Source organism: Borostomias antarcticus (assembly GCF_949987555.1).
Source record: "Borostomias antarcticus genome assembly, chromosome: 16".
NCBI lineage: Eukaryota > Metazoa > Chordata > Actinopteri > Stomiiformes > Stomiidae > Borostomias > Borostomias antarcticus.
Genome location: NC_140249.1, coordinates 5,663,397 through 5,688,713, shown reverse-complemented (window position 1 = coordinate 5,688,713; position 25,317 = coordinate 5,663,397). Strand labels below are relative to the sequence as shown.

General features: G+C 45.0%; 1 protein-coding gene across 2 annotated transcripts in view; it reads right to left on the bottom strand.

Annotated features, from left to right (window-relative positions):
* Positions 1–25,317, bottom strand: part of stxbp6 (syntaxin binding protein 6 (amisyn)) — a 102,353-nt gene that overhangs the window by 14,042 nt on the left and 62,994 nt on the right. For both annotated transcript variants that reach the window (XM_084450744.1, XM_084450745.1), the window contains exons 3-4: positions 8,341–8,471; positions 7,835–8,000 (exon numbers count right to left, since the gene is read on the bottom strand). In XM_084450744.1, coding sequence (XP_084306870.1) covers positions 7,835–8,000; positions 8,341–8,471 — 297 coding nt within the window. The remainder of the gene's footprint in view (positions 1–7,834; positions 8,001–8,340; positions 8,472–25,317) is intronic.

The following is a 25,317-nucleotide window of genomic DNA, read 5'->3' as shown; positions in this document are numbered from 1 at the left end:
CGAATTTGCGGACTCATCTTCTGTGACAGGAAAACACCAAAAGGGACGTCTCAATTTCGATGTTCAAACAATGGGGATTAATACCAGATGAATTTAATACCAGGTGAAACTATACCAGCTGAATGCTTTTACAATATACTTTGCAGTTGGTTAATTCATTCGTTTTTAGCATTTGACGGTGTTTTAGCGACTCATTTTGTGTTACTTCTAAAATCACTAAAATCACAGGTTAGCCATGGGTCAACTTTGTTATTGACAAGTCATTCAAAGTGTTATCTAGTCACGCAGGGGATTGTTAATTAGACAACATAGTTATGAGGTTTAAACTTAGTTTGGGGAGCCTACGCGTTTCTAGTGGTAAGAGAACCAGACGACATTTTAGACTTCCTCTGGGAAGTGTCCTCCTCAGTGAGGCAGAACCTTCCGGAAGGAATCAGGATGTGGTGGGGGCAGAGGCTAGGGCAGATGACGAGGCAATTACCACATTATCTCTGCTATGCTGCTTTAATTCAACCCCAATTACACAGACCATCAAGTATCGCAAACGCATGCCGGTACATCTTCATACGGCTCTGAAGGCTTCACTGCTCTGAGGACTGCACACACACACGCGTATGCACACACTCCCACACGCATACACACACGCACACACACACACACGCACGCACACGCACGCACACACACACACACGCACACACGCGTATGCACACACTCACGCACCCAAGCACGCACACACACACGCACACACTCACGCACCCAAGCACGCACACACACACGCACACATCTTCAATAGATCATCTGCCGTCCAAAACGCTCAAGAACAAACACTGTATGACTCTTTCTTGGCTAAAGACATGAAACACGCCAGCCTTACGTACAACGCCTGCGCAGAAGTGAGCCAGTGAGCGCCGAGGGCCCGGCTGTCACGCTGAGACATCTCATCTGCTCTGGAGATGAAAGATGAGGAACAGAAGACGATTCCCGTCGAGATCAGAGAAGGAGCCTTCTACCCACCGCGTCCTATCAAACCATCATCGTCAACATCGTCGTCAGCGCAGATGGAATAGCCGAATAGCCACAAGACCCGTCCAATTACCAGACTGTCCATTAAATATCACGCACACTCATTCTGCACCCCACTGCCAACGCTCTCCAGCTGACAAGATATTTAATTTGTCACCAATGAAGAGAGGAGGTATGGACCAGGGGTGTTCTGTAGAAGGACGCGTGGTATCGACCGGGGGGCGGGGGTCTTGTGTAGAATAGGTAATTGCCTGTCACAATGACTCAGTGGAGAGTAAGAGTCTTTGTTGGTGTCCCTCCATCATGTTTAGACAAATCTAATAATGTGGAATGATCCATAAAACCAAAGAGCCTGCGTCAACAGAGCTGGTGTCCTTGCTGTGTGCTAATGCTAAGTTACTGAAGGATGGTCACGAGCGACTGAGAGCTAATCTGATCTACACAGGCCTGTAACCTGCTCTGAGAGCTAATCTGATCTATACAGGCCTGTAACCTGCTCTGAGAGATAATCTGATCTATACAGGCCTGTAACCTGCTCTGAGAGATAATCTGATCTACACAGGCCTGTAACCTGCTCTGAGAGATAATCTGATCTATACAGGCCAGTAACCTGCTCTGAGAGATAATCTGATCTATACAGGCCTGTAACCTGCTCTGAGAGATAATATGATCTATACAGGCCAGTAACCTGCTCTGAGAGATAATCTGATCTATACAGGCCTGTAACCTGCTCTGAGAGATAATCTGATCTATACAGGCCAGTAACCTGCTCTGAGAGATAATCTGATCTATACAGGCCTGTAACCTGCTCTGAGAGCTAATCTGATCTATACAGGCCTGTAACCTGCTCTGAGAGATAATCTGATCTATACAGGCCTGTAACCTGCTCTGAGAGATAATCTGATCTATACAGGCCAGTAACCTGCTCTGAGAGATAATCTGATCTATACAGGCCTGTAACCTGCTCTGAGAGATAATCTGATCTATACAGGCCTGTAACCTGCTCTGAGAGATAATCTGATCTACACAGGCCTGTAACCTGCTCTGAGAGCTAATCTGATCTATACAGGCCTGTAACCTGCTCTGAGAGATAATCTGATCTATACAGGCCTGTAACCTGCTCTGAGAGCTAATCTGATCTATACAGGCCTGTAACCTGCTCTGAGAGATAATCTGATCTATACAGGCCTGTAACCTGCTCTGAGAGCTAATCTGATCTATACAGGCCTGTAACCTGCACTGAGAGATAATCTGATCTATACAGGCCTGTAACCTGCTCTGAGAGCTAATCTGATCTATACAGGCCTGTAACCTGCTCTGAGAGATAATCTGATCTATACAGGCCTGTCACCTGCACTGATAACTAATCTGATCTATACAGGCCTGTAACCTGCACTGCGTCCGCCATTCTTTTATTCTTTATTTCAGATCCCCATTAGTCACTGCCTCAGCAGGGACTATTCTTCCTGGGGTCTGGGGTACAATATACAAAATCAGATTATAAACAAAACAATATACAAACACATATAAAATAAAACAAGTAACAAATATAATATTGGCATTGTAAACTATCAATAAAAAAATAAAATAACAATAAAAATACATTATAAACAAAACGAAATACAAACATATAATCAATATATCTATATATATTAAATATAGATATCCATACAAAGCATAAACCAAAAATTCACAAAATAAACTAAAATGTTTATTTTATACCCTGTTCCATACCTCATTTATATTATCTGTACCTTATTTCATATCTACTACTTAGGTTCCATACCATATTTCCTTATACTGTATATGCATTAAACAAAAAAAATACAAAATCTTCAAGGTACAAATAAAATAACACAACACCTGACTCAAGAACCAGACACAGTTTACACTCAACCCAGAATCTTCTTCTGCATTATACCTGCTCTTAGTCTATTCTTGAATCTAACTCTGCTAGTGATTGAAATTAATTCTTCTGGAATTCCAGTAGGAAATAGCCCTGTACATTACAGTTTTCTTTAAGGCATCAGTTCTTGGCTTAGGTAGGGCGAACTGACCTTTTAAAGCTTGTCTAGTGCCATAATCATGCCTCTTATTAATGAGTGGCAACTGAGAAAAGAGGCATACAGGTTTTTGTAAAGTCTAAAAGTTTTTCAGAAACAAAATCATACTACATGCAAATCTTTCATTAACTCTCATCCATGACAATTCATTATGCATTTTCTCAGTATTATTTCTAATTGAACAATGTAAGGCGAGTCTCGCAGCCCTACAGTCATAAGAAGTATATTCCCGCGTCTGTGTGTGGCAGCAGCAGCGGTAAAAAAACATATTACAACCCGCAACCAGGAGGGGCAGTAAAGCACTGCTACAGCGAGGCTACAGTAGGCCCTACTAGGCTTGTCTGACAAACGGTTGCCTTTGCTTCGACTAATGTCGAAGTTGGGCTGAATTGCGAACTGCTCTTTTGGATTAGCTACAGCAGAGACAGTAGTCGACATAAAATTTGTTATTTAAAGGGCTATCATTTTACCAACTGATCGGACTTCATTCATTACATTAGGCTATTTAGATTCAAACCCGTAAACTCAACTCAGAAATCCCACATTTTCAACCCCTATTTTCAACGATGCAGTCAGAGTAACGACACTACGATATACAATCAATAAATAGCGCTAAACCAGCAAAGAGTAATTCATTTCAAGGGCAGCATTGGTATTTACCAACCTATGATCTCTCCTTATTTTTGTTGGAATATGATCTTGTATATAAAAGGCTACTCCTCCAACATTTCTATTTCTGTCAAGTCTTAATATATTATATCCTTGTATAGTTACCACTATATTGTCAATTGTATCGTCTAAATGAGTTTCAGAGATTGCAACTATATGTATATTATTATCAAACATTATAGTACTCAACTTATTTACTTTGTTTTTTAGACTACAGATGTTCAAGTGGGCAACTTTAAGTCATTTTCTAGGGAGTTTAGTAGACATTTAGTTTGGATGAAAGGACAAAACACATCTGCTTAACAGCTCAGATGGATAAGCAGACATATTGGATCTATAAAAAAAAAACAAATGAAAACAGAACATAACACATTAAATATTAACAAAACAGAAAAGCAAAAAAACTAAAACACACAAAAGTAGCCATGACACTGGTCACATCAAACCCAACACGGTGAGTTGAGGCCCAGAGAGGCGGTCCTGCCCGCTGATGATGGCTGGTTCAGGGTTCAATGGGGAGAAGGGTGTTTTAATTTTTTTGGCTCAAGGACAATTTTTTTTGGCTCAAAGACAAATGAACTAAAGTGAAATGACATTGCAGCTAGCACACACTCTGACTGGACTGCTAATGAGCTACATTATACTGTAGGCAGCCTTGCGAGTATAGATGACTTTGAGTATCTTGATAGGCGCCAGACAAATAAAATATATTATTATCAAGATCAAATTGGGCTATAGAACCTTCTCAAGACCTTGCTGGACTAGTATACAATGAAACAAGACCACTGTGATGTTGTATGGACTGTCTATGTGGTCCTGGTGACATGGTGGTCTTCTGAATGGTCTACACTGTCCTGGTGACATGGTGGTCTTCTGGACGGTCTACACGGTCCTGGTGACATGGTGGTCTTCTGGACGGTCTACACGGTCCTGGTGACATAGTGGTCTTCTGGACGGTCTACGCGGTCCTGGTGACATAGTGGTCTTCTGGACGATCTACACGGTCCTGGTGACATGGTGGTCTTCAGGACGGTCTACGCGGTCCTGGGGACATGGTGGTCTTCGGAGGTCTCTGTGGTGGGGCGGTCCGAGGAGGCATGCGTCCCCCACAGTTATTGTCCCACACCTGAGCAGCCTCATGGTATTTGTTTTGCACTGGTGTGAGACTTAAACTGGAGGGGACAGAGTCTGGCCGCCAGCAGGCCGGTGTAGCCTTCGCTCTCTCGCTGGCTGGGGCTATAGGCCTAATAAAAGGACACTGTTTGCACTAAATGTCCCCCATGTTGACCAGGTATTTAACGTTGCTTGAATACTTGAATCCCGTGAACACGAGATGGACACGAAAGTTCCGTTGGTGCTTATTATAGGCGGCTCCTCCCCTGGCAGTGCCATTGTATGCATCATTTTCTATGCAAAATTATAAAACACCAAGAATCAAATATATTCGATTTGACCATCTGAGCAGAGTTGACAGCCCTAGAGGCTACCTGGGCGGGCCTGTCTACGCTGCTCACCATGATGGGCTAGAGGGCTCTACAACGACAGTCTATAAACCTTTTGTGCACAATCTAAATGTTTTATAGCAGTACAGAGATGAAGCCATTCTTTTTTTTTTTTACTAACCTTTAGGCTGACAACTGATCTAGTAGCTAATATTCCCTAATGATCTCCCAAGAAACATTAGTGAGTGTTGGTGTGTAAAATGTTCTTTGTATACACTGTACTGTGTAAGATTGAGAGCAGGTTAGTGCATATTCAGCCCTTGCAGCCATAAAGTATGCTGACACCCTCAGACACCATACATCCAATTACTACAGTACATCAGCCCACAGTGTAGCCCCGCTCCAACCCCTAAATCGCACGCCCACTTTCATTTTCGAAATGCGATACAGGGTCTAGAAAGGTTCATGTCCGGGGGGATTTCTCGGTCGCAATACCAACCAGGCCAATCAGTGTCTTCTGAATGCGAAGGCGGAATTAAACTGCGCCACGTGATTGGTTGGGTTGGTTGGGTTCCTTCGGCAACACCCATCTGGGAAAACGGCTGCTACTTATGACGTGAAACCGAACGGCGCTTCAGTCAGAGTTTCAGGCTGGGTTGACAACTGATCGAGTAGCTAATATTCCTAAATGATATCTCCTAGGAAACATTATTGAGTGTTGTATAAAATGTTTGTATATGTAGTGTAAGACTGCAGGCAGGCATTATCCCTTGCAGCCAGCCATAAAGTACACTGACAGCCTCATACCGAACATTGCATAACTACCGTACATCAGCCCACAGCGTAGTTCTCCAGCCATTACTCTACTGTGTGTGGCGTTCTTATCCAGCTGGAGGCGTCGTAGCTGAGGAGTAACATGTGCTCCGCTCCTTCCTGGTAGACCTCAGGCCCGGGGGCACACCGCCCTCCCACTCCCCCTCTGTCAGCACACACACTGGGAGGGGGGTCAGGAGGTCAGGCTCAACACGGGTCACTGGGAGGGGGGGGGGGTCAGGGATCAGCCAGTGGTGGTGGACGGTGTGGGAGGGAGGTCAGGACAGGCAGAGCAGCCTGGAGGGGAGACTTAACCGCAGTTTGGAACAGACTAATTCCTAATGACTGAGGGAATTAGCACCGTTATCTTGGTCTTGGAGAGGGAGGGTTTTTTCAGCAGCTTTGGTCAAAAGCTTCACTGATACCGATACTGGGAACATGTCTTATTACCCCGTGAGAAGATCCTACACCTCTCTGGTTTCAGTTCAAATGACACGCAAACTGGCCGGCTGACCAGTCTGACTACCATGCCGAGCTCCCGGCCCGGCTCCCTGTACCGACCCATACTGTCCCCACCTAGAGAGCACGCCATACCCACTCATACTGTCCTTCCTCTTGGGTAGCCACCCCCCCAGGGGCAGGAGTGTCAGTGGGATATGGCTCTTCCATAAATAATACAGGCTGCAGGCTGAGTGTTGTTCACCGATGAGGTAAACAGATCGATAGCTGATTAAGCCTCCTGGGTGTGGGTCTCTCTCTCCGGTCTCACGCAGCCAGCACCCACCCACCATTCTGGATCTCTCTCTCTCTTTCTCTCTCTCTCCAGTCTCACCTAGCCAGCATTCTCTCTACCTCCGGGGTCTCTCTCTCTCTCCAGTCTCACCCAGAATCCTCTCTTCCTCCTGGGGAGGACACACTCGCACTAAGCCCCGGAAATGACTCACTCTGTGGGACCTCTGTCTGGATGAACTCTTTTGAGAGTAGCCTTATAGTGGTCACACTGTGAATCTTTATTTTTTAATGATCCCATGTTTGCCCATTATTTTATTATTAGGTGAGGTAAGTAAATGTTCCATCGAGGGGCACACAGTTAGGTTAGCTCTCACTGGACTGATTCTTACAACCTCACAGTTTCAATTATACAGTAGCATCGAAAGGTAATTGCTACACTGGGATAGTGTTTAAGATCAATAGGTGTCAATGTTGCAAAGAACGGCGCACCCAAACCTGTGGGGATCATATAAACCGCCGGCATCAGCTAGATTAAGAACACACACCGCAGTTACTGTAGCTACTTTTAGCTACTAATTTAATTTAATTACTGTAGAGATTAAAAAACCAGCCTCTGGGCCCAGTGTATTCAGACCATCCGCTTTCCACTGAGCCACCCAGTGAACAGGAAGCTACGGTGATGAGATGTTAACAAACATGTACATTCATACACACCAGGTGTTGGGTGGAATCATGGGTAATAAACACACTACCAGGAAGCCTGACAGCTGTGGGGGTGAGGGTCACATAGATGGGTAGATGGGTATTCTGGGGTGAGCTCGGTCAGGGAGAGGGTTAGGGTTAGTACTAAGCCTGGTTCACATACAACAGCCCCGGGAGAGACGCTGGTTTTAGAACGTCTGTCTCGTTGCGAGTCTTTCCATAAGATTTGACGGTTCCGAGTGTTGAAAGCAGCAATAAAAACTTTACAAAAATAAAAACTTTTGACATTCCAAATTAGCCGTCACGAAACGACGACATTTCCATCTAAATCTGCTTAAAACCGCCTCAAAGGTCGTATGTGAACCCGGCCTTCTAGTCTATTCTTCTTACCTCCCAGCAGTTTGGACTGGCAGTTGACGAACTCTGGCTTCCTCTCGGAGCTGTAACGCTGACAGGTGTTGTGGAGGACCTGGATGAAGGTGCACTTCTCCCCTGCGGAGCCGGCCACCCACTGGTCGAAGGCGTTGTCAAATATCAGGTCAAACTCTGGACAGTCCTTAGACAAGGAGAGACGGAGAGAGAGAGTTAGATGCTTAGATAGAGAGATCCACAGTGGAAAGGGGAATGATAACACACTCAAACACTCGCTTTCATCTTAAGTGCTCTACAATGAAGGCCTCTCATTCACCCATTCACACACACATTCACACACCAATGGCGGCAGCTGCCATGCAAGGCGCTAGGCTGCTCATTGGGAGCAATTCGGGGTTCAGTGTCTTTCCAGGGACACTTCGGGATGCGGACAGGAGGAGCCGGTATTTGAACCGCCGACCCTACGATCACTGGACGACCTGCTGTACCTCCTGAGCCACAGCCGCCCCTAAACACACACTCACTTTGTTGGGGTCGATGCCGTTGATTTGTTGTAGCTGGTCGATGGTCCACTGTGACCTCTTCACGAAGGCCGACGAGCCCTGGAACTGTTTCACCTTGGTGATGGACACATGTGACGGCTTCTTATTTGTTACTGTGAAAACACAAGGACAGAAAAAAATCACACACGTCAGAAACGAGGGCATTCAAACTCACACGACACTTGTTTGAGTAAGGTGTCAATTAGGCTGGACAACAAGTGTAAAACATTTAGAACGATGAAGGCAACGTTTGGAACAATGAGGGCTCACATTTCACGTATCAGAGTCGACACAGACAGTGGGAGTGATGAGCAGGAACAAAGGAGTTCATTAACAATAGACATCTGACTGCTGGTGCCAAAAAACAATGGAAGCCTACAGTATGATACCGTTTCCTGACAGAAAGCCCGGTCCAGTCTCCGCAAGACCAGCGCGGTGACAAGAAGTTAAAAACCACGAAAGTTATCCAGTCCAATCTGGCGTGCACAGGACAGCTTCAAGGCTTGCAGTCGGTGAAGAAGTTCTCTCAGTGAACTACATCACTTCTCACTGTCTGATAAGGTATGCTACAGAATGACCAGAAGAAAATAAAAGCCTGACTTCATTGCTCTTGTCAGAGACCGAGGTTATAGATTTGCTGGGTCTTTTCACACTTGGCCAGGAAAGCAACACCATTCGTCTTGATAAGAATGATGCATTATTGCTTTCAGTCGGCTGTTGAGCAAATCTAAGTGGATATCAAAAAACACCTCAAGCGTTGTGCTGCATAACTCTCTCCCAGGACTTCACCGTGGGGAGAAAGGGAACACTATTACTAAGCCTGTCCAGGCCCGCCATCCGCTTCCTGCCCTCTGACATCATCGCCGTGTCCTGATCCGGCCTCTCACTCCCCTCACCTCCCAGCATTCTTTAGCTGCCTCTTCCCAGGGATCAAAGAGACGCGTCGGACAGACCGCCCTGTCACGCGACCGGGCCTCGAACGCGCTCGCGGACTGGACGCTGGATTGTTGTTTTTGTGTGTGTTTCTTTGTGTGTGTGTGTGTGTGTTTTTTACGGGCCCTTGTTTACTTCCTGTCTCCCTCTCCCTCCATCTGCTGTTTGGTCGTCTTGGATGGAGAGCGGTGCTGCGGTCAACGCTGCCCCTCTTCTGCTCTGCTCTGGTCCAGCTTCTCATTCGCCTCCAAACGCAGCGCCGGCTGGGTGGTTTTTACCGCTCGCCCCCTGCTGTCGTCGGACCCAACCCTCCTGTCCTGTCCTGGTCCTGATGTCGTAGGTAAGGCTGGATCTCACACTCCGACTGGACTGTATGAAGCACGGTCCAGTTTGTTGTGGTAGCGGACTGGCTGCAGAGAGGGGATGTTTGGATTGTGCTGCGTCCATTTAGACAGCTGGACGTAATAACAAAGTTAGGGGCCCGCGGCTTTGGGTGGGACAGACAGAAGGGCGGACGGAGCCCGGGCGCGAGCGCTGCTGCTCTCCACCCCAGCCCCCTCTACTGGGCCACGGACAGATATTCTCCTCCAGTCTGCTGTCTGCGCAACAGTGCCACGGCAGCCATGACCAACAGAAAAGGTACACTACAGCCCCGTTCCCATCAGCGGTTCTGACCGCGCCAGGTGACGCCGCGTCGCACTGATTTGCCTTCCCATCCTCAGCCTCCCACGCCTTGCCAGCAGCCATTTTGACTCTTCTCCGGAGTAGGGCCAAAAGCCAGCTGCGCGGGCAGCAGTGACATCAGACAGGCTTCATTACATTTCTCTTGTAGCTTTAGCATCCATGTTTAATTGTGCAGCCTATATAAAAACCATTGCACGATAGCTGTTACTATGAGGATTTACAATCTGTCTATGGATTTAAATGTGTCGTTACCTGCAGCTTTCACTGAAATGTAGCCTACCTCTACAGCATGCCATTGTCCCAGGCATATATATACAGTGTATATATATATATATATATATATATATATATATATATGTATATATAGCCTACTGTTTGATAGTGAAACAAGACATTTTCAGGAGTTCAAAACAGTTCTTATTCTTATTCAGGAGTTCTTATTCTTTCAAATAACCGAGTGTTTCATTCAACTCAACTGGCCGCACCTCCACAGCTCTCGTACTGTAGTAGAAAATAAAAGTTCACATTTCCGTCCATTAACACAAAATGTGGCGGTGGAATTTGTTTCTAAATAATATTATTTTCAAACGAATTATTCTTCCAAATGAAATGTTTGCTTTAAAAGCACGTCATAGGCTATAGGCCTATTTTAGGTTTTAAGATGTGCACATCGCAAAGCGGACCTCACAATGGATAGTCTACTGCTATAACATCCACAATAATAAACTATGAGAACAGAATACATAGGCTAGTAAAATATTCTATAAGTAATACATTCATGTAGGGTATTATATTATTTATCCTCCCACATTCGTGATTAGCCTGCATCTAGGCCACGATTAGTTAGGTACCCGTAGGCCTACATATCATGGTTTTTGCAGTCAAATAAATTATAAATAAACAAAATCTCAAATTAGAGCCAACACCTGTGTGAATTTCACCCCATAGTAGAATGTGTTTTTTTGAGTTCCCGTGTACAGCCTAACATGACGTGCCCATCCTCAGATATAGAGGCGCTGAGCCAGACTGCGCTAGGCCGGGCCAGAGCATGTTCATGTGTGGGTCTGATCCCATATCACTGCTGTCGGGGCAAAACCTTGTTTCTCCAAAATGGCAAAGTTTCAGAATGTTGAAAGTGACATTCCAGGATGCATTCCAATCATTCAAATGTTTCTGAACATAACATCCCATATGATGAGTGGTTTAGAATATATAATTGGTCCCAGGGCTGGAAGGCGTTCAGAGCTTGTAAAGGGTATTTTTCCCTCAATACTAATTGAGGGGGGGGGGGGGGGGGGCACCAAAATAGAAATACAAGGTTTTGACCTGACAGCAGCGATATCAAGGGTCACGCAAGGGGTTAATGAAACTTCTCCAGATTTGAAGATTTCATAAAGGACTTGAGGTGAGGAGAGGATAAGCGATGAACCACTTTCTCAAAGGTTAAGATGGTCTCGACTGAGGTCAGCTAATAATGCCCTGGCCTCCGCTCCTCCACTCCTACGACACACATACTGTACAGTACAGACTACAGCACAGCGCTCCCCACACCAATTCAAACGCTAAGTGGTTTTACTTTCAATCACCGACCGTAAGCAATCAGTGTGACCAGACTAGTCTCTGTGTTGGGGCGATAGCATTGCTATTGCCGTAGTACCCCCCCACCCCCCAACCCCCAACCGCCGCATCCACACCTCTTGGCTGCCCTGCACTGAGCTTAATGAAAAGTGTGACCTGCCTGCTGATCAAGAGACGATACCAAACTGTGCCCTGAAGCGAGGATGTGGAAACGCCTGGAGGTGAGATGAATAGGTTCCCTGCTGAACAGCTGAGGGGAACAAGTTCCCTGCTAAAGAGCTGAGATGAACAGGTTCCCTGCTAAAGAGCTGAGATGAACAGGTTCCCTGCTAAAGAGCTGAGATGAACAGGTTCCCTGCTAAAGAGCTGCGATGAACAGGTTCCCTGCTAAAGAGCTGCGATGAACAGGTTCCCTGCTAAAGAGCTGCGATGAACAGGTTCCCTGCTAAAGAGCTGAGATGAACAGGTTCCCTGCTAAAGAGCTGAGATGAACAGGTTCCCTGCTGAAGAACTGAGATGAACAGGTTCCCTGCTAAAGAGCTGAGATGAACAGGTTCCCTGCTAAAGAGCTGAGATGAACAGGTTCCCTGCTAAAGAGCTGAGATGAACAGGTTCCCTGCTAAAGAGCTGCGATGAACAGGTTCCCTGCTGAAGAGCTGAGAAGAACAGGTTCCCTGCTGAAGAACTGAGATGAACAGGTTCCCTGCTGAAGAGCTGAGAAGAACAGGTTCCCTGCTGAAGAGTGATGAGGAACCAGAGCGTTATTTCAGAGAATGACAGAGGTCAGCGTAACAGAACATATTGGAGAGCCAGCAAGTGCACGGAGAAAAATGAAGTCACGGATGAAGAATAGTGGCGCCGTTATGATGTGGAACGCCACGGCCTTGACTGACAGATCTCTCACAGGCCTGGCGCTCCCTGAGAGGCTTTCCTTTCAGACCCGATCGGATCAGCACCAGGATGAGTTTCGTAACGCTCCAGCATTTGAGCGTCCGATACGGGAAAAGTGTGTGGTAAATGATCCGCTGCAGGAGTGATGTGACGGAGAAACACTAGTCATTACATTACATTACAGTCATTTAGCAGACGCTTTTATCCAAAGCGACTAACAATAATTGCATTTAACGTAGGAAGAGCCAATGTACTACTACTTGCCAGAACTCACAAGTGCATCTTCTTTCTAAAACAAGTGACTAAGAGCATAATCTAGTGCTGAAGGCAAAGTGCAAGAATCACAATCTAAAGTACAGTGCAATATAATATAATAAGTGCTTAGGTGGGAGGATTGTTGTAGTACTTCTTGAAGAGATGAGTTTTGAGCCTGCGACGAAAAATGGGCAGCGACTCTGCTGTCCTGACATCAGTGGGCAGCTCATTCCACCACTGCGGGGCCAGGACAGAGAAGAGCCGTGACCGTGTCGATAGACCGCAGGAGCCTCGGAGTGACGGGGCAACCAGTCGCCCTGAGGTAGCAGAGCGTAGTGGTCGGGAGGGGATGTAGGGTTTGACCATGGCCTGGAGGTAGGAGGGGGCTGTTCCTTTCATTGCCCTGTAGGTTAGCGCCAGAGTTTTAAACTGGATGCGAGCCGCTACAGGGAGCCAGTGTAGGGAACGGAGGAGGGAAGTTGTGTGGGAGAATTTGGGGTGGTTGAACACCAGGCGAGCAGCAGCTTTCTGGACAAGTTCCAGAGGTTTATTGGCTGACGCCGGTGCCCCCGCGAGGAGGGAGTTGCAGTAGTCCAGGCGGGAGATGACCAGGGCCTGGATGAGTACCTGCGCCGTTTCATTAGTGAGGAAAGGGCGAATCCTCCTGATGTTGTAGAGCATGAATCTGCAGGAACGTGTGACAGATGTGACATGTGAATGTCAACATGTGAACATGTGAGTCAAGCACATTGTTGTCTTGTCTCGCTATGTTATCTTCTGCGCAGAACACAAGAGGCTTCATCCTGGCACCTCAGCATTAGCATACGTGGTAGGAACTCTGTGATCTCCCATGATGCCCGGCTCTACTGTCCACACACTCCAGTCTGAGGTGTGTACTGAACACCCAGACCACTCAGAGCCTCCCCGATCCATTTCATATGCTGCTGTTTACTCACACCTGGTCTTTGGCCTACTACTCAACACCAGCAGAGACCTTGGTGTTCAATGGCAGAGCAAACATGGAATATGAAGGCCTCGTGCAGTCCATCCGTCACGGAGGTTCAAGTTGCTCTTATAATTATCTCCTCATTCATTTGAGATTAGAATCCGGTACTTGGTTAATGGTATTTCAGGGGTGAAAAAATCTCTCCGGGCATTCCACAAGATAATATTATTTTTCATTAAACAAACTTGGGGTTTTCCATATAATCTTGAATTTCATGCAGCGAAAGACTACACTGCAAAATGGGATTTCAATAAAGGATAGTCCTGCGTTGGCCATCACTAAAACAAACACACAAGCAGTCTCCGCTTGTATTTTCCAGACCCTAATCTACAAAAACAGGATTGCTGAACTGAAGTTGTGTGAAAACCTCCGGGTCCATCACACCAGAACACATCGGAAACAATGAAGTTTCGGCTATGAAAGATCTGGACCATTTCCATGTGGTCTGGAAGTGGGAGGAATGCCGTGTGCTGTAGCTGTTCCTGTCGTGTCCCATGCTCTGATGATGTCCTCATTTCCTCCAGAGGACAGAGGTCATGTAGTGATTGGCTGGGAGGACTGCGTGGGGGCTCCTGTGGTCGGGGGGAACCTCAGTCGAGAGGACACCAGAGGGGTATGTTCCCAGACCCCAACTAGCCCCAGCGGAAATAATATCACAGTCGCGGTTGTTAACATAACAAACGCCCGCTACGCTAATCAGTTTAGTCAAAACAATGGTCCTCAAGAGGTATAAACAATCATGTGAGAAGTGTGGATGTTGGGGGGTTTGAAAATCAATCTGTAGAAATATGCAGTATGATAAGAGCAGCATTAATATGAAACATCTCAGTGTGAAAACAAACATGATAGGAATGTACCCAGGCCAAATCAAGCTGCCGTGGCTATGGAATGCATGTCCAAATATTTGAGCCAAACTGTGATAAAATAGAGGCTTAGTGGATGAGAGACCACCCACACGCCACATGCCTATGAGACCACGACTGAGGAAACCAGTACTCCATTACAGTACATAACACTGTTCAGTCATGATGTCATATAGCAACGAACCTGCCTCCACTAGAGCGCTCAGCACTAGGACACCACCGTGATGCTTTAAAGGAGAGTAGGAGAGTATTCTGCAATAAAAGGCAGGACGTCACAATCCATGATGGACAGTCCGTCCAGAAGGAAGGTCAGAGAGATGGTCAGTAGTAAGATACAGTAGAGGGCAAAGGGGAGTTATGACTACACACACCACTGCCCAATGGTGTGACTGGTGTTTCAGATGTCCACCCATCTGAAAAGCCCGAGTGACAGGCCTGTCAGTGCAGAGGACACACATACTGTACTAAACACGCACGCGCACACACACACGCACACACACAGCGCTGCATGCTACCTCTTCCTATCCCTCAAATAAAACCTGGAATGGACGCTGGAGGGATTTCCTGCCCACCCACACAGATTTGCAAAAACAGTCATGGAAGGATCTGAAACAACATGATTACCCCAACTGCCGAGATCAGAGGCTACCTCAGTACCCCCCCCCCCCCCCCCCCCTCTCAAACTTCTTCACCAGTTTCCAGTGAACCTGCTCTTCACTTGGGCTTCTTAGATAAGCGGGTTACCATGGAAATCACAATGACATGGGCTACATGGAAATCACATTGATATTGGCACAAAGAGCACCTGTTTAGAAGGGCTGGTTTGAGCTGGTTCATTTTAGGGATATTCAACCCAAACTCTTCACCGAACAAAAGGCCTGTGGAACCCTCCTGGATATTTATCCATGCTGTAGCTACTGGTCAAAGAGGCACTGGAAAAAGGAGAAGTACACAAAGTCTTCCCACAGAGCAGAAGTCCAAAGTGTTCACCGCGAGGACAGAAGCACACAAAGTCTTCACACTTGGCCGCAGGGCTCTCTCTGTACGCACCAGTGAGGAGGATGAGAACAGCACACACACAGGACCAGCACTTCATACCTACAATATGCACATACTAAGCAGACAGATCCACACTTCACTGATCCAAGGTCATCCTGCTGGAACCCCTGACAACCCCAGGAGAGCCTCACACAGCACAATTCAAAACGCCGCCATTAGAACACCGCCCGAGGCCACGATTCACAGCTCAGGAGTTTAAACAGGCCAAATGTGTAGACTGGGATGTGTGAGCTCCTCGGCTAATTATGGGGTTGCCATTGTTTTACATGGAGTTTGTAGTCAATCAATCAATCAATCAATCAAAGCTTTATTTGTATAGCGCATTTCATACCCAGAGGCAACACAATGCGCCTTACAGAGTCATGTTGTGGATAACTGGACCTGGTGGACGGTGTAGAGCAGGGGTCATCAACTACATTTGTCCAAGGGCCAGTAGACACTGTAGACACTGTGGAAGCCAGACTTTCAATTGTTTTTTATTTTATATATTATTGTTTAATATTTTCACATTCCTGTGAAAGTAACAGCAACTAATGACTAATTTTCAGTAACTTGCCCAATACTGGTGAACAAACTCCTAAGACCTATACTGCAGCCCAGTGCTTAAATGGTAAATCAGCAGGTCCCGGAACACAGCCTGTGAGCACCGGAACTCCACAATGCACTAATCATGCCCAGGACCATGGGACTTCTGAGCTTTCATAATAACCACTCATCATTTCACCATTTCACAGCACAAACGCCCACTTGCTTGGCTGTGGGGCTTACAGTACGTAATAATTATGCCAAAATGACTCAAAAAAGCATTAAACCACAGGTCAGCATACACAGTGTACTACCTGTAAATTCGTCTCACCAACTCAGTAGCCTACTCGCGTCCTCATCTCCATCTCTCCCCGATTCCAAGTTATCCTCGTCATTCCATTTCTTGTTCTAGCAATCTTTTTCTTTCAATCATGCTGGCAATAGACCTTTCTGACCTGTCAATCACGCGGAGAATAATAACCAATAAGGTGATTTCTTAATACCATGCCTCTGATGTCCCACAAACAAAGCTTTTCCCCCGTTGTGTTCCTAGATTAAACATTAGTTTGAATAAAATGGTTCTTAAAACCTACAAAAAAACGGCCTGCAGGCTGCTGTACCATAATGTTATATGAAAACAAGCTGCACGATACTCCACTCTTCCCTCCACACATCAGTTTACAGCAGCGCCGACACAAAAAGCTACACAGCTAGTAACATTAGATGCTTGATGTACAGTAGCTAATTAGCCCATAGCTAGTATTTAACAGATCATTCTGACAAGCTTATTTTTTAAGAATGGATGTCACAAACTCCTCACCCTGCTTTACATGTGCAGTTAGACTCCACCATTTTGTCCTGATGAATATCAATCTGGAGTTTGTGAGGCACCTGCGCCTTCCGCATAGATCGCCAACACCTAGCATCAACTCTTATGTTTTCACCTGCTCCGTCCGAAATCCAAATCTCATGGACATATCCTTGTGTAAAATAGTTCAGGCCTTTCTGTAGAACTCTCTTAGACAAAGTAGTGGCATTAGGCAAATAACATACAGCAATATTGTCAGGAATCCTTGAGAGAATCATCAGGTACAGTATTTGCTGTTCAGTTGACATTTTATTAACGTGCCCCAAAGCTTGTTAGGCATAGCAACAGTAACTGGGGGGGGGGGGGGGTGGGTGGGTGTAACCGCCTGAATAGAAAAGGTCTATTGCTTTTGCCACCTGCTGTCGCCATGGACTCTTCAAAGCAACATTTAGCCTACCATCATTGTCCATGTGAAAAATACAATGAAACAACATGTCAAATAAGTCAAACAAAATGTTAAGTGAGAGCTATGAGTTTGTCCATATTCTTGCATGAAGATAGGTTACTGCACAAGTCCAATAATTCCACCACTATTCACAACCAGCCAAGCACAGCTTTACGAATGAGCCTGCCTTAATTTCCTGCATCGGTTTGTGAAAACTAGGCTACTGGCTAATAATAAGATGACAGATTCTTTAGAACCCACTCTCAAAAGCATATATTTGGGGTCAGTAAATCATTCCTAATAAAATGATCTCAATTGTTTTTGCCGTTGCTTAAATATTGGAAGATTATGTTTTTTAGATACAGTATTCAAAATACTTCTGAGGGCCAGATGGGAAGCTTTGGGGGCAGATTCTGCCCTCCAGCTGGTGATCCCGGGTGTAGGGAAAGAGGAGTCTAAGACTTTTGGGGAAGTTCAGATACAGTACGTATCTGGTAGCTTTGTGTGTTGGGACCTTAAAGAGGAGAAGAGCAGCACGCCTGTGAACTGAGGTATTGATGGGTTTCAAATGTAGTCCTAGACCTGCCATATTGGGGACCAACACAGGTGTTTCAATTTATCTGATTGGCTCTACTGGATAGAATCCTATACAGTAGAACTAATTCATTCATTTGAAACACCTGTGTTGGTCCGGCAGGTCTATTTGAAACTCATGAATATGTTGGGTTTAGCTAATGTAAAGGGACAGTTGACCTAAAATACTTTATTTGTTTTTCTTTAGTCTTTCTATCAGTGTATGCTTTTATTACTGATCAAATTTCCTTCTCAGGGGCAATACAGATAAACTTGATGGGGTTCGTGTGAATATAAAACTATAGGCTATCCCTTTAAGGGCATAGGATGAGCTTCTGTGTAGAAGACATGCTATTATACTGTAGTCCCTGTTAGAGCCTGCTTTCAACAGTGTTCTCAGTCTGGCCCTATCATTACATGTCTATTAAAAACCCCGCTCTGGGCTGGAGCACACTGTTCTGTGTGTGTGTGTGTGAGAGAGAGAGAGAGAGAGAGAGAGAGAGAGAGAGAGAGAGAGAGAGAGAGAGAAAGAAAGAGAGAGAGAGAGCCTGTCACTGTAAGACACTCCCAACGCTGGCTAGACCATCATCCCCACCAGCCCACAACAATACAGACATACAGTCTATTGACGGGCTCCTGGACAAGGCTGACTGTGTCCAGGCCTTGGCTGGAGACCCCAGGGGGCGGAGCTAGAGAGGAGGGGGTACTGGACACCATGGTACAGTACTGTCCTGTATAGCTAGGAGACGGAGACTGGCCTGGCTTAACGCTATGGTCGACCTTTATAAATTACTCATTCAACAGATACCGCAATTAACACGTGATGGTAGACACACTGGCCTTAATCATGAGCTTTTTCTTCAACAATGAAATCTTTATCACGGAAAAGACAAAGATGAAGTACTGTAGTAGTTGCTGTCAAGAGATTATGGCACTAGATTATGACTACATACCTGTACTTATGGTGCATTCGTTTTTGGTCGGAGGTGGCAAGTTGCAAGTGGCAAAATACCTACCTCCGACCTGTGTGCATTCGAGCTATATACCATTATATCACAGTTACCTAGTTATATCTAGTGCATTCGAGCAAGAGAGAAACATATCCGAAATTTGCGACAAGGAAGTGCGAGTTCATGCGGTGTTTTATTTAATAATTCCTAGTAGCAAGTCGCAATTTGCCACCTCCTAGTTATAAACGAACGCACCATTAATCCTACACTGGGTGCTCACCTTTCAATTCCTGTAGTTAAACAACTTCCAGATATAAAACAGCTTTAGCTCCCTATGATCATATATTCTGGGTTTATTTTCACAATATGAAAGTGCGTTTCACAGGAGGAACCTTATGAAAAAAATGAAGATGAACTGATGGAAGTTGACCAAAATTCTCTTTTGATCTTCTGAGAGTGACTTTCCTTTCTTATTCAAATGTCCCCATCATAGTGCACCTCACGGTCTGGAGGGCTCTGGGACGGAATACAATTATCTGTTTCAATATTTGATCAGCCCAGCTATCAGACAAGACACATGGAACCCTTTTGAAACAGGACAGCGGAGGGAAAAGGTCTTCTGTGTCTGGTGTGTGTGTGACAGTTCTGTTTGTTAGCCCCCTCTGAATGTCATTCGTGAGATTTTAATAGTTTATCTGAGCTGTTGAGCGGGCCAAATTCGTATTCAGTTAACATTCAGGTGTTTCTTAGTGATTCCATCTGCAGTATTTCAAAATAAAGCACTCCATTAACCCCAAACACAACACCAATTAAGCAACAATGACCCCTGGGAAGGATTATGTCAGACACATGTAATATGGATTGTATGGAAAATTGCACAGCAGCAGTAAAGTTCCACACTTATTTTTTTTATTTTATTGATACACAGCAGCATGGTGTCCAAGACACTTTCCCCCTCTGGGACAATACAAGTGTATTTTATCTTACTAGGGGGGAAAGCTTACATTTCTTCATTGGTCTGACTGGTTTATATGACTTGAATTACTACAGTATGCTTATATACTGTACTAAGCCTACATGTCTTATCATGTGGAGTTTTATTTAATACCAGTAAATCATTTTATACAACTATGTTGGTTAGAGAGGGCCTAAAGATTTGGAGCAGACCATTCTGGTTAGAGAGGGCCCAAAGATTTGGAGCAGACCATTCTTCCGTGGATGTTCTGAAGGTCAAGTCTTTCATTTTCATCCCTAGTATGTTCAACCTAGATGAGCTTTATAAAGAAACAGTGCAATTTCTGCAATGCATCCTCAGAAGGCCCATCGGAGTGATTTAGAGGGTCTGAGGAGTCGTGTGCGTCAGACATGGTCTCTCTGGGCAGAGGCTGTGAGGACGCTTTAATAAGACAAGATGTCTTCTCTGCACAGGGGACACAGCATTACTGAATGAACAGAGCCTGTTGTGATTAATCTTGACAGGCTGTGATACTGAGAGGAAGGTGCTGCTGATTAGAGTGACGAGCTGATCTAGGATCAGCCAGAGAGTCACCTGGGGAGACAGAGAGGCTTTAATGGGGGATCTACGTTATCAGACACCGCGCCCACAGGAGAGATTAAAGACCACTAGCGAAATCACTATGGGGAAGATGGGAGAAAGTCATGAGAAGGGAGGATATCATCTCCCCAAAAGAAAAAGGAAAAGCAATTTCTGGACAAGAAGGAGGCCTACTGCGAGGCATCCCGTCTTAATGGGTCTTGTCATGTGGAGTCTTAAAATGGGTTGAGTCAGGTAAACCTGTAATAGGTACTCAGCTATACTTAGAGAGGGCCAACCGGAGGAAATCATTATTTCAAGATAGAGGCAGTTTGGTAGAAAAATAGCTTCTGGTGACCTTGAGAGAAATTGGGACTTCTCTGGCCTATTTAAGTTGAATGGAAGGAGACCAAATGGGCCCCTAGCTCCTACTGAGAAGCTGGAGCCGGACTCCTTTCCCAGGAGAAGAGGGGGATCTGTGCCACTGAGATAAAAAGATTAAAAAAATAAAATAAAATAATAATAAAAAAAGGCTGGGGGGGGGGGTAGTGGTGTTTCTTTTCAGTGGCCAGTATAAAAATGAAATATATTAAGAGTGGGGGTTTGGATTTAAAAGCTGCAGAGAGAAGGTCTCAAGAGGTCCCTCTTGGATATTATTCAAAAAATTAAAGTATTAAAAAAACACTATCCATTAAAACAGGCCAAGGCTGAATACACACTGTGGACACAAAAGTACCACAATTAACGTCCCACCTGTTGTCAGCCTAAAGGTAGTTTGTTTGTTAAGGCTGAGGAATCAGGGCACATCCATAATTTACGGTGGCAAAGAAAAGAACAACAGCTTCCATAGTGGCAGTTCCTCCCAGCCCCTCAGCCACCTCTGAATCCTTCCCATCTCACATATCTTCTCCTCTTCTCCCCCTCCATCACTCCTCCATCCTTCTCTTTCTACTCCTCCTCCCATTCTCTCTCCCCCTCCACCTCAACCAGGACTAACAGTGCTCTGCGGCCCCTCAACTCGTTCATCATGAAGAGCTCCACGGACCCCTTAATAACACAGCCATTCAGCCAAGGACCCGGTACACATTCTGAGCATTCCTCCAGAGCCAGGACCCAGACAGCATTTAATTAGACTGGGGCACAGGTCTGGGGCTTCTATCCTGCTCCTCTCCCCCCTCTTGGTGATGGACCTGCTCTGGGACACATCCGCCCCCCACCACATGGCTTAATTTGACTGATTCTATTGTTGTTGTGAGAAGTGTCACAATGGGCTACAGTAGTTCTGGAGAGTGACGGAAATCTTTTCAGCCATTTTTATTGTATTTTTGGGTTACCAGTTGTGATGAAGAAGAGTTGAAAACTTGCCGATTCCAATTTTTGTCATAAAATAAAACATTAACAAGACAACGCAGCCATCTGGAGGTCCCGGGCTATCTGAACCCAATCTGGAGAACAGCACGCAATACTCAGTCAGACACTTCAAACTGTCCAACAGGACATTCCTGACTGCTTACCTCTCCTGGATGACCTCATGTGTATGGACACCATGTCCTCACAAGCCTCCCCTATAAACCACACTCAAAAATAGAGGTGCCTTTAAAAGAAGAAACTGTCAGTGGGTCACTGGTCATTGGTCAAGTTCGCAACTTAAGGCTTTGAGGAACAAGAAAAATCCAAACAAGGATATTAAATTACCGATCTGTTTGATGTCCTTCATCTGACATCAATCCATGTCCATCTGTTCTGCTTTAGATCACGGTAAGGAGGCTTAAGGCATTATGGGAAACACTGACAGCGTCCAATATCGGAGGAGACAGAGATAAGATCATAAAAGTCGGGATATACCAGGAATAAAGACAGACCTATGATGACCTGTTCTCTCTCTCAGACGCTGTCTCTCTCGGAGAAATACACCAGGAATCCAATTGAAAGGTATTGCTTTGGAGATTGCTGATGAGAAACATCAGAAAAATACATTTCAGCACCACAATAGAAATCTCTCTTTTCACAACAGAGAAAAACAAACAAAACAGCTCCAGCCGTTAGTGTTCTGTGAAGGACTCCTCTTATCCCCAGTCTGCAGACTGAATCGACATGGCCAATCATCCATCATTGCAGTTTTTGTCGGCGGTGAAGACTAAATAAACTTGATTGTTTTCTGTTGTGCAGTTAAGTCACATCTAGGGTTCCAAAGTTCCAGGAATATTCACAAAGTGCCCCAAATTCCCAACGGGAATTAATAGGAATTAATGGGAATTAAAGGGAATAAACTGTACTATGGGAATTGACAGGAATAAATTATGTTTTCCAATTTATTTCTGTTAATTCTTGTTTATTCCTATACATTCCCATTAATTACCATGGGAGGTTTGTGAATATTCCCGTACTTTGCAACTGTAGTCACATCTCTTTGGGGCATCACAACCATAATCCTTTATCATACAGCCTAAGTCTGCGTAGGCATTCCAGGTTGTGCCACTAGTCACTGGTGCAAACAGGCTCTGAGCCTCATCTGAAATACCTTCTGGGGATTATACAGGGGAAGGGTCAGGTCAGAAAGAGATAATACAAGCATGCTCTCAGACAAGAGAACACCTGAGGCTCTGAGGACAAGTCTGACTTCTAGATGAGTCAGGGTGGGTCAACATGTCCTTTCACATCAGATCTGGAATAGCTTGAGATTTGTCAGAGTTTAGGTACAAGTTGTGCTTTTTAACAGGCTTCTGTGATGGGGTTTTGATGCCCTTGTCAAGCCACAAAGCGGTATATTGGTATCACAAGTAGAGATCGACCGATATGCATTTTTTAGGGCCGATACCGATACCGATAATTGGCAAATTGAAATGGCCGATAGCCGATATTTAAGGCCGATATTTAATATCACCAATTCACTTTTTTTTTCTTTTACAAAATGACAAGGAGAGATGCAAATAAAATAAAATATTTTATTTTGGTCTTCACCTGGGCACACATTTAACAGCTCTCATATACTGTATTACAAATGAATTAAAAATAAATAGGCCACAATTCCTCTCATGTCTCATGTTCTCATTCAACAAAATCTAATAAAATAAAATACATTTCAACTGAATGTTTTACAGGCTACAGTAGCTGAACGTTGCCATTTAGAACAGGGCAGGCTACTGCTCTGCTGAGAGTGAGACGGAACGCTGCTACTAATCATGAAACGTAACCAAGCATGCCCAGTGTAGTAAGGTGTTATCAGCCTAATACTCCCAATCTAAGATAACTAGGTTGTAGTGTAAGAAGCATAGCCTCTCAGCCTGCTCACCGCGGAGCTTGTTTCTTCTTTTTTCATATATTGCCCCCACTTCACTAAATACACGCTCACTAGGAACGGAAGAAGGTGGGGGACAGAGATATCTCCTCGCAAGAGGGGCGAGCAGGGGCAACTCTGCCTCGCTGATCTTCCACCACTCGAGTGGATCACTTTTATGGTCAATCACTGGCTCTCGTAGGTACCGCTCTGCTCTTCCAGGCTGGCCCTGACACTAACCACTGCTGACCTGACGCCAAGCAAGGCATCATACATGTGATCAATGAGGTCACTCTTGATGACATAGTCTAAAAAAATATATAAGAAAAAAAGACAAAAACACACAGGTTAATATCCAATTAAACTACAGTCAAGTCACCACGTTTCAAGACATTTTTCCTGCCCGTTTAATTTAGTTTTTAGCCTATTGCAGACACCTAAAAGAAAATAAAGACAATAGACCATTTTACTGTTGGTAAACAATTAAGTGTGCGCATTTTGGCAACAAAAGAATGAACTCATTACAGCGATATGTAGGCAATTTCGAAACGGGATAATGACGTTCCATAGAAAAAGGTCTATATGAAACTACAGCAAACCACAACAATGTAGACTATTTCTCCAGTGGGAGCAGACTACAGAATTGTCCCTTTGACTGATTTTCAATGTTTTACTTTTCAACACAGCTGAATGTTTCATGACAGAATTGTAACATACTGCACACTTAGACAACAGTATATTAGAGTTGTCTGTTTAATTGAGCGATGCGTTTCGCTCGCTTCGTCATGCTCTCCTTTCGCATTGCTTCGATGAGCCTATAGAAGCAACATGCGAAACGCATCGCACAATTAAACAGGCCATCCTCAAATATAGACTACTGTTGTCTAAGTGTGCGGTATGTAACAATTTTCTTATGACTAGCTCTGGCTTTATACCTGCACCTTTGATATAGCCTACGCTGTGCACAGGCACCCTCTTTTTATCAGCTGAATGTATGTAGTTTACTATTTGTTTTCATTTGCATTCATGGGTGCTAATTAATAAACTATTTGACAACGGGAAGAGCAGAGTTGCATCCGACATCATATCGTTTTAGGCAACAAGTTGTGCGTAATAGCCTACAAGTGAATGAGCTCATCCAGCTCAATGGGATACGACCGCGTATCAGCAAGTGCCTCTCCGGAGAGGGAGATGGCAGAACAGCATGGGAGATTTCGCTGGTGCCAGTTATCGTTTTTGTTGTGGCGCAGAGTTACATTAATGTACATTAGGCCTACACCTTCATAAGAGTTCAATGATTTAACAGTTAATTCCGAACGTCCTTCTCCCCTCACTGCATCCGACATCATATCGTTTTAGGCAACAAGTTGTGCGTAATAGCCTACAAGTGAATAAGCTGATCCAGCTCAATGGGATACGACCGCGTATCAGCAAGTGCCGTAGGTGCCTCTCCGGAGAGGGAGATGGCAGAACAGCATGGGAGATTTCGCTGGTGCCATATCGTTTTTGTTGTGGCGCAGAGTTACATTAATGTACATTAGGCCTACACCTTCATAAGAGTTCAATTGATTTAACAGT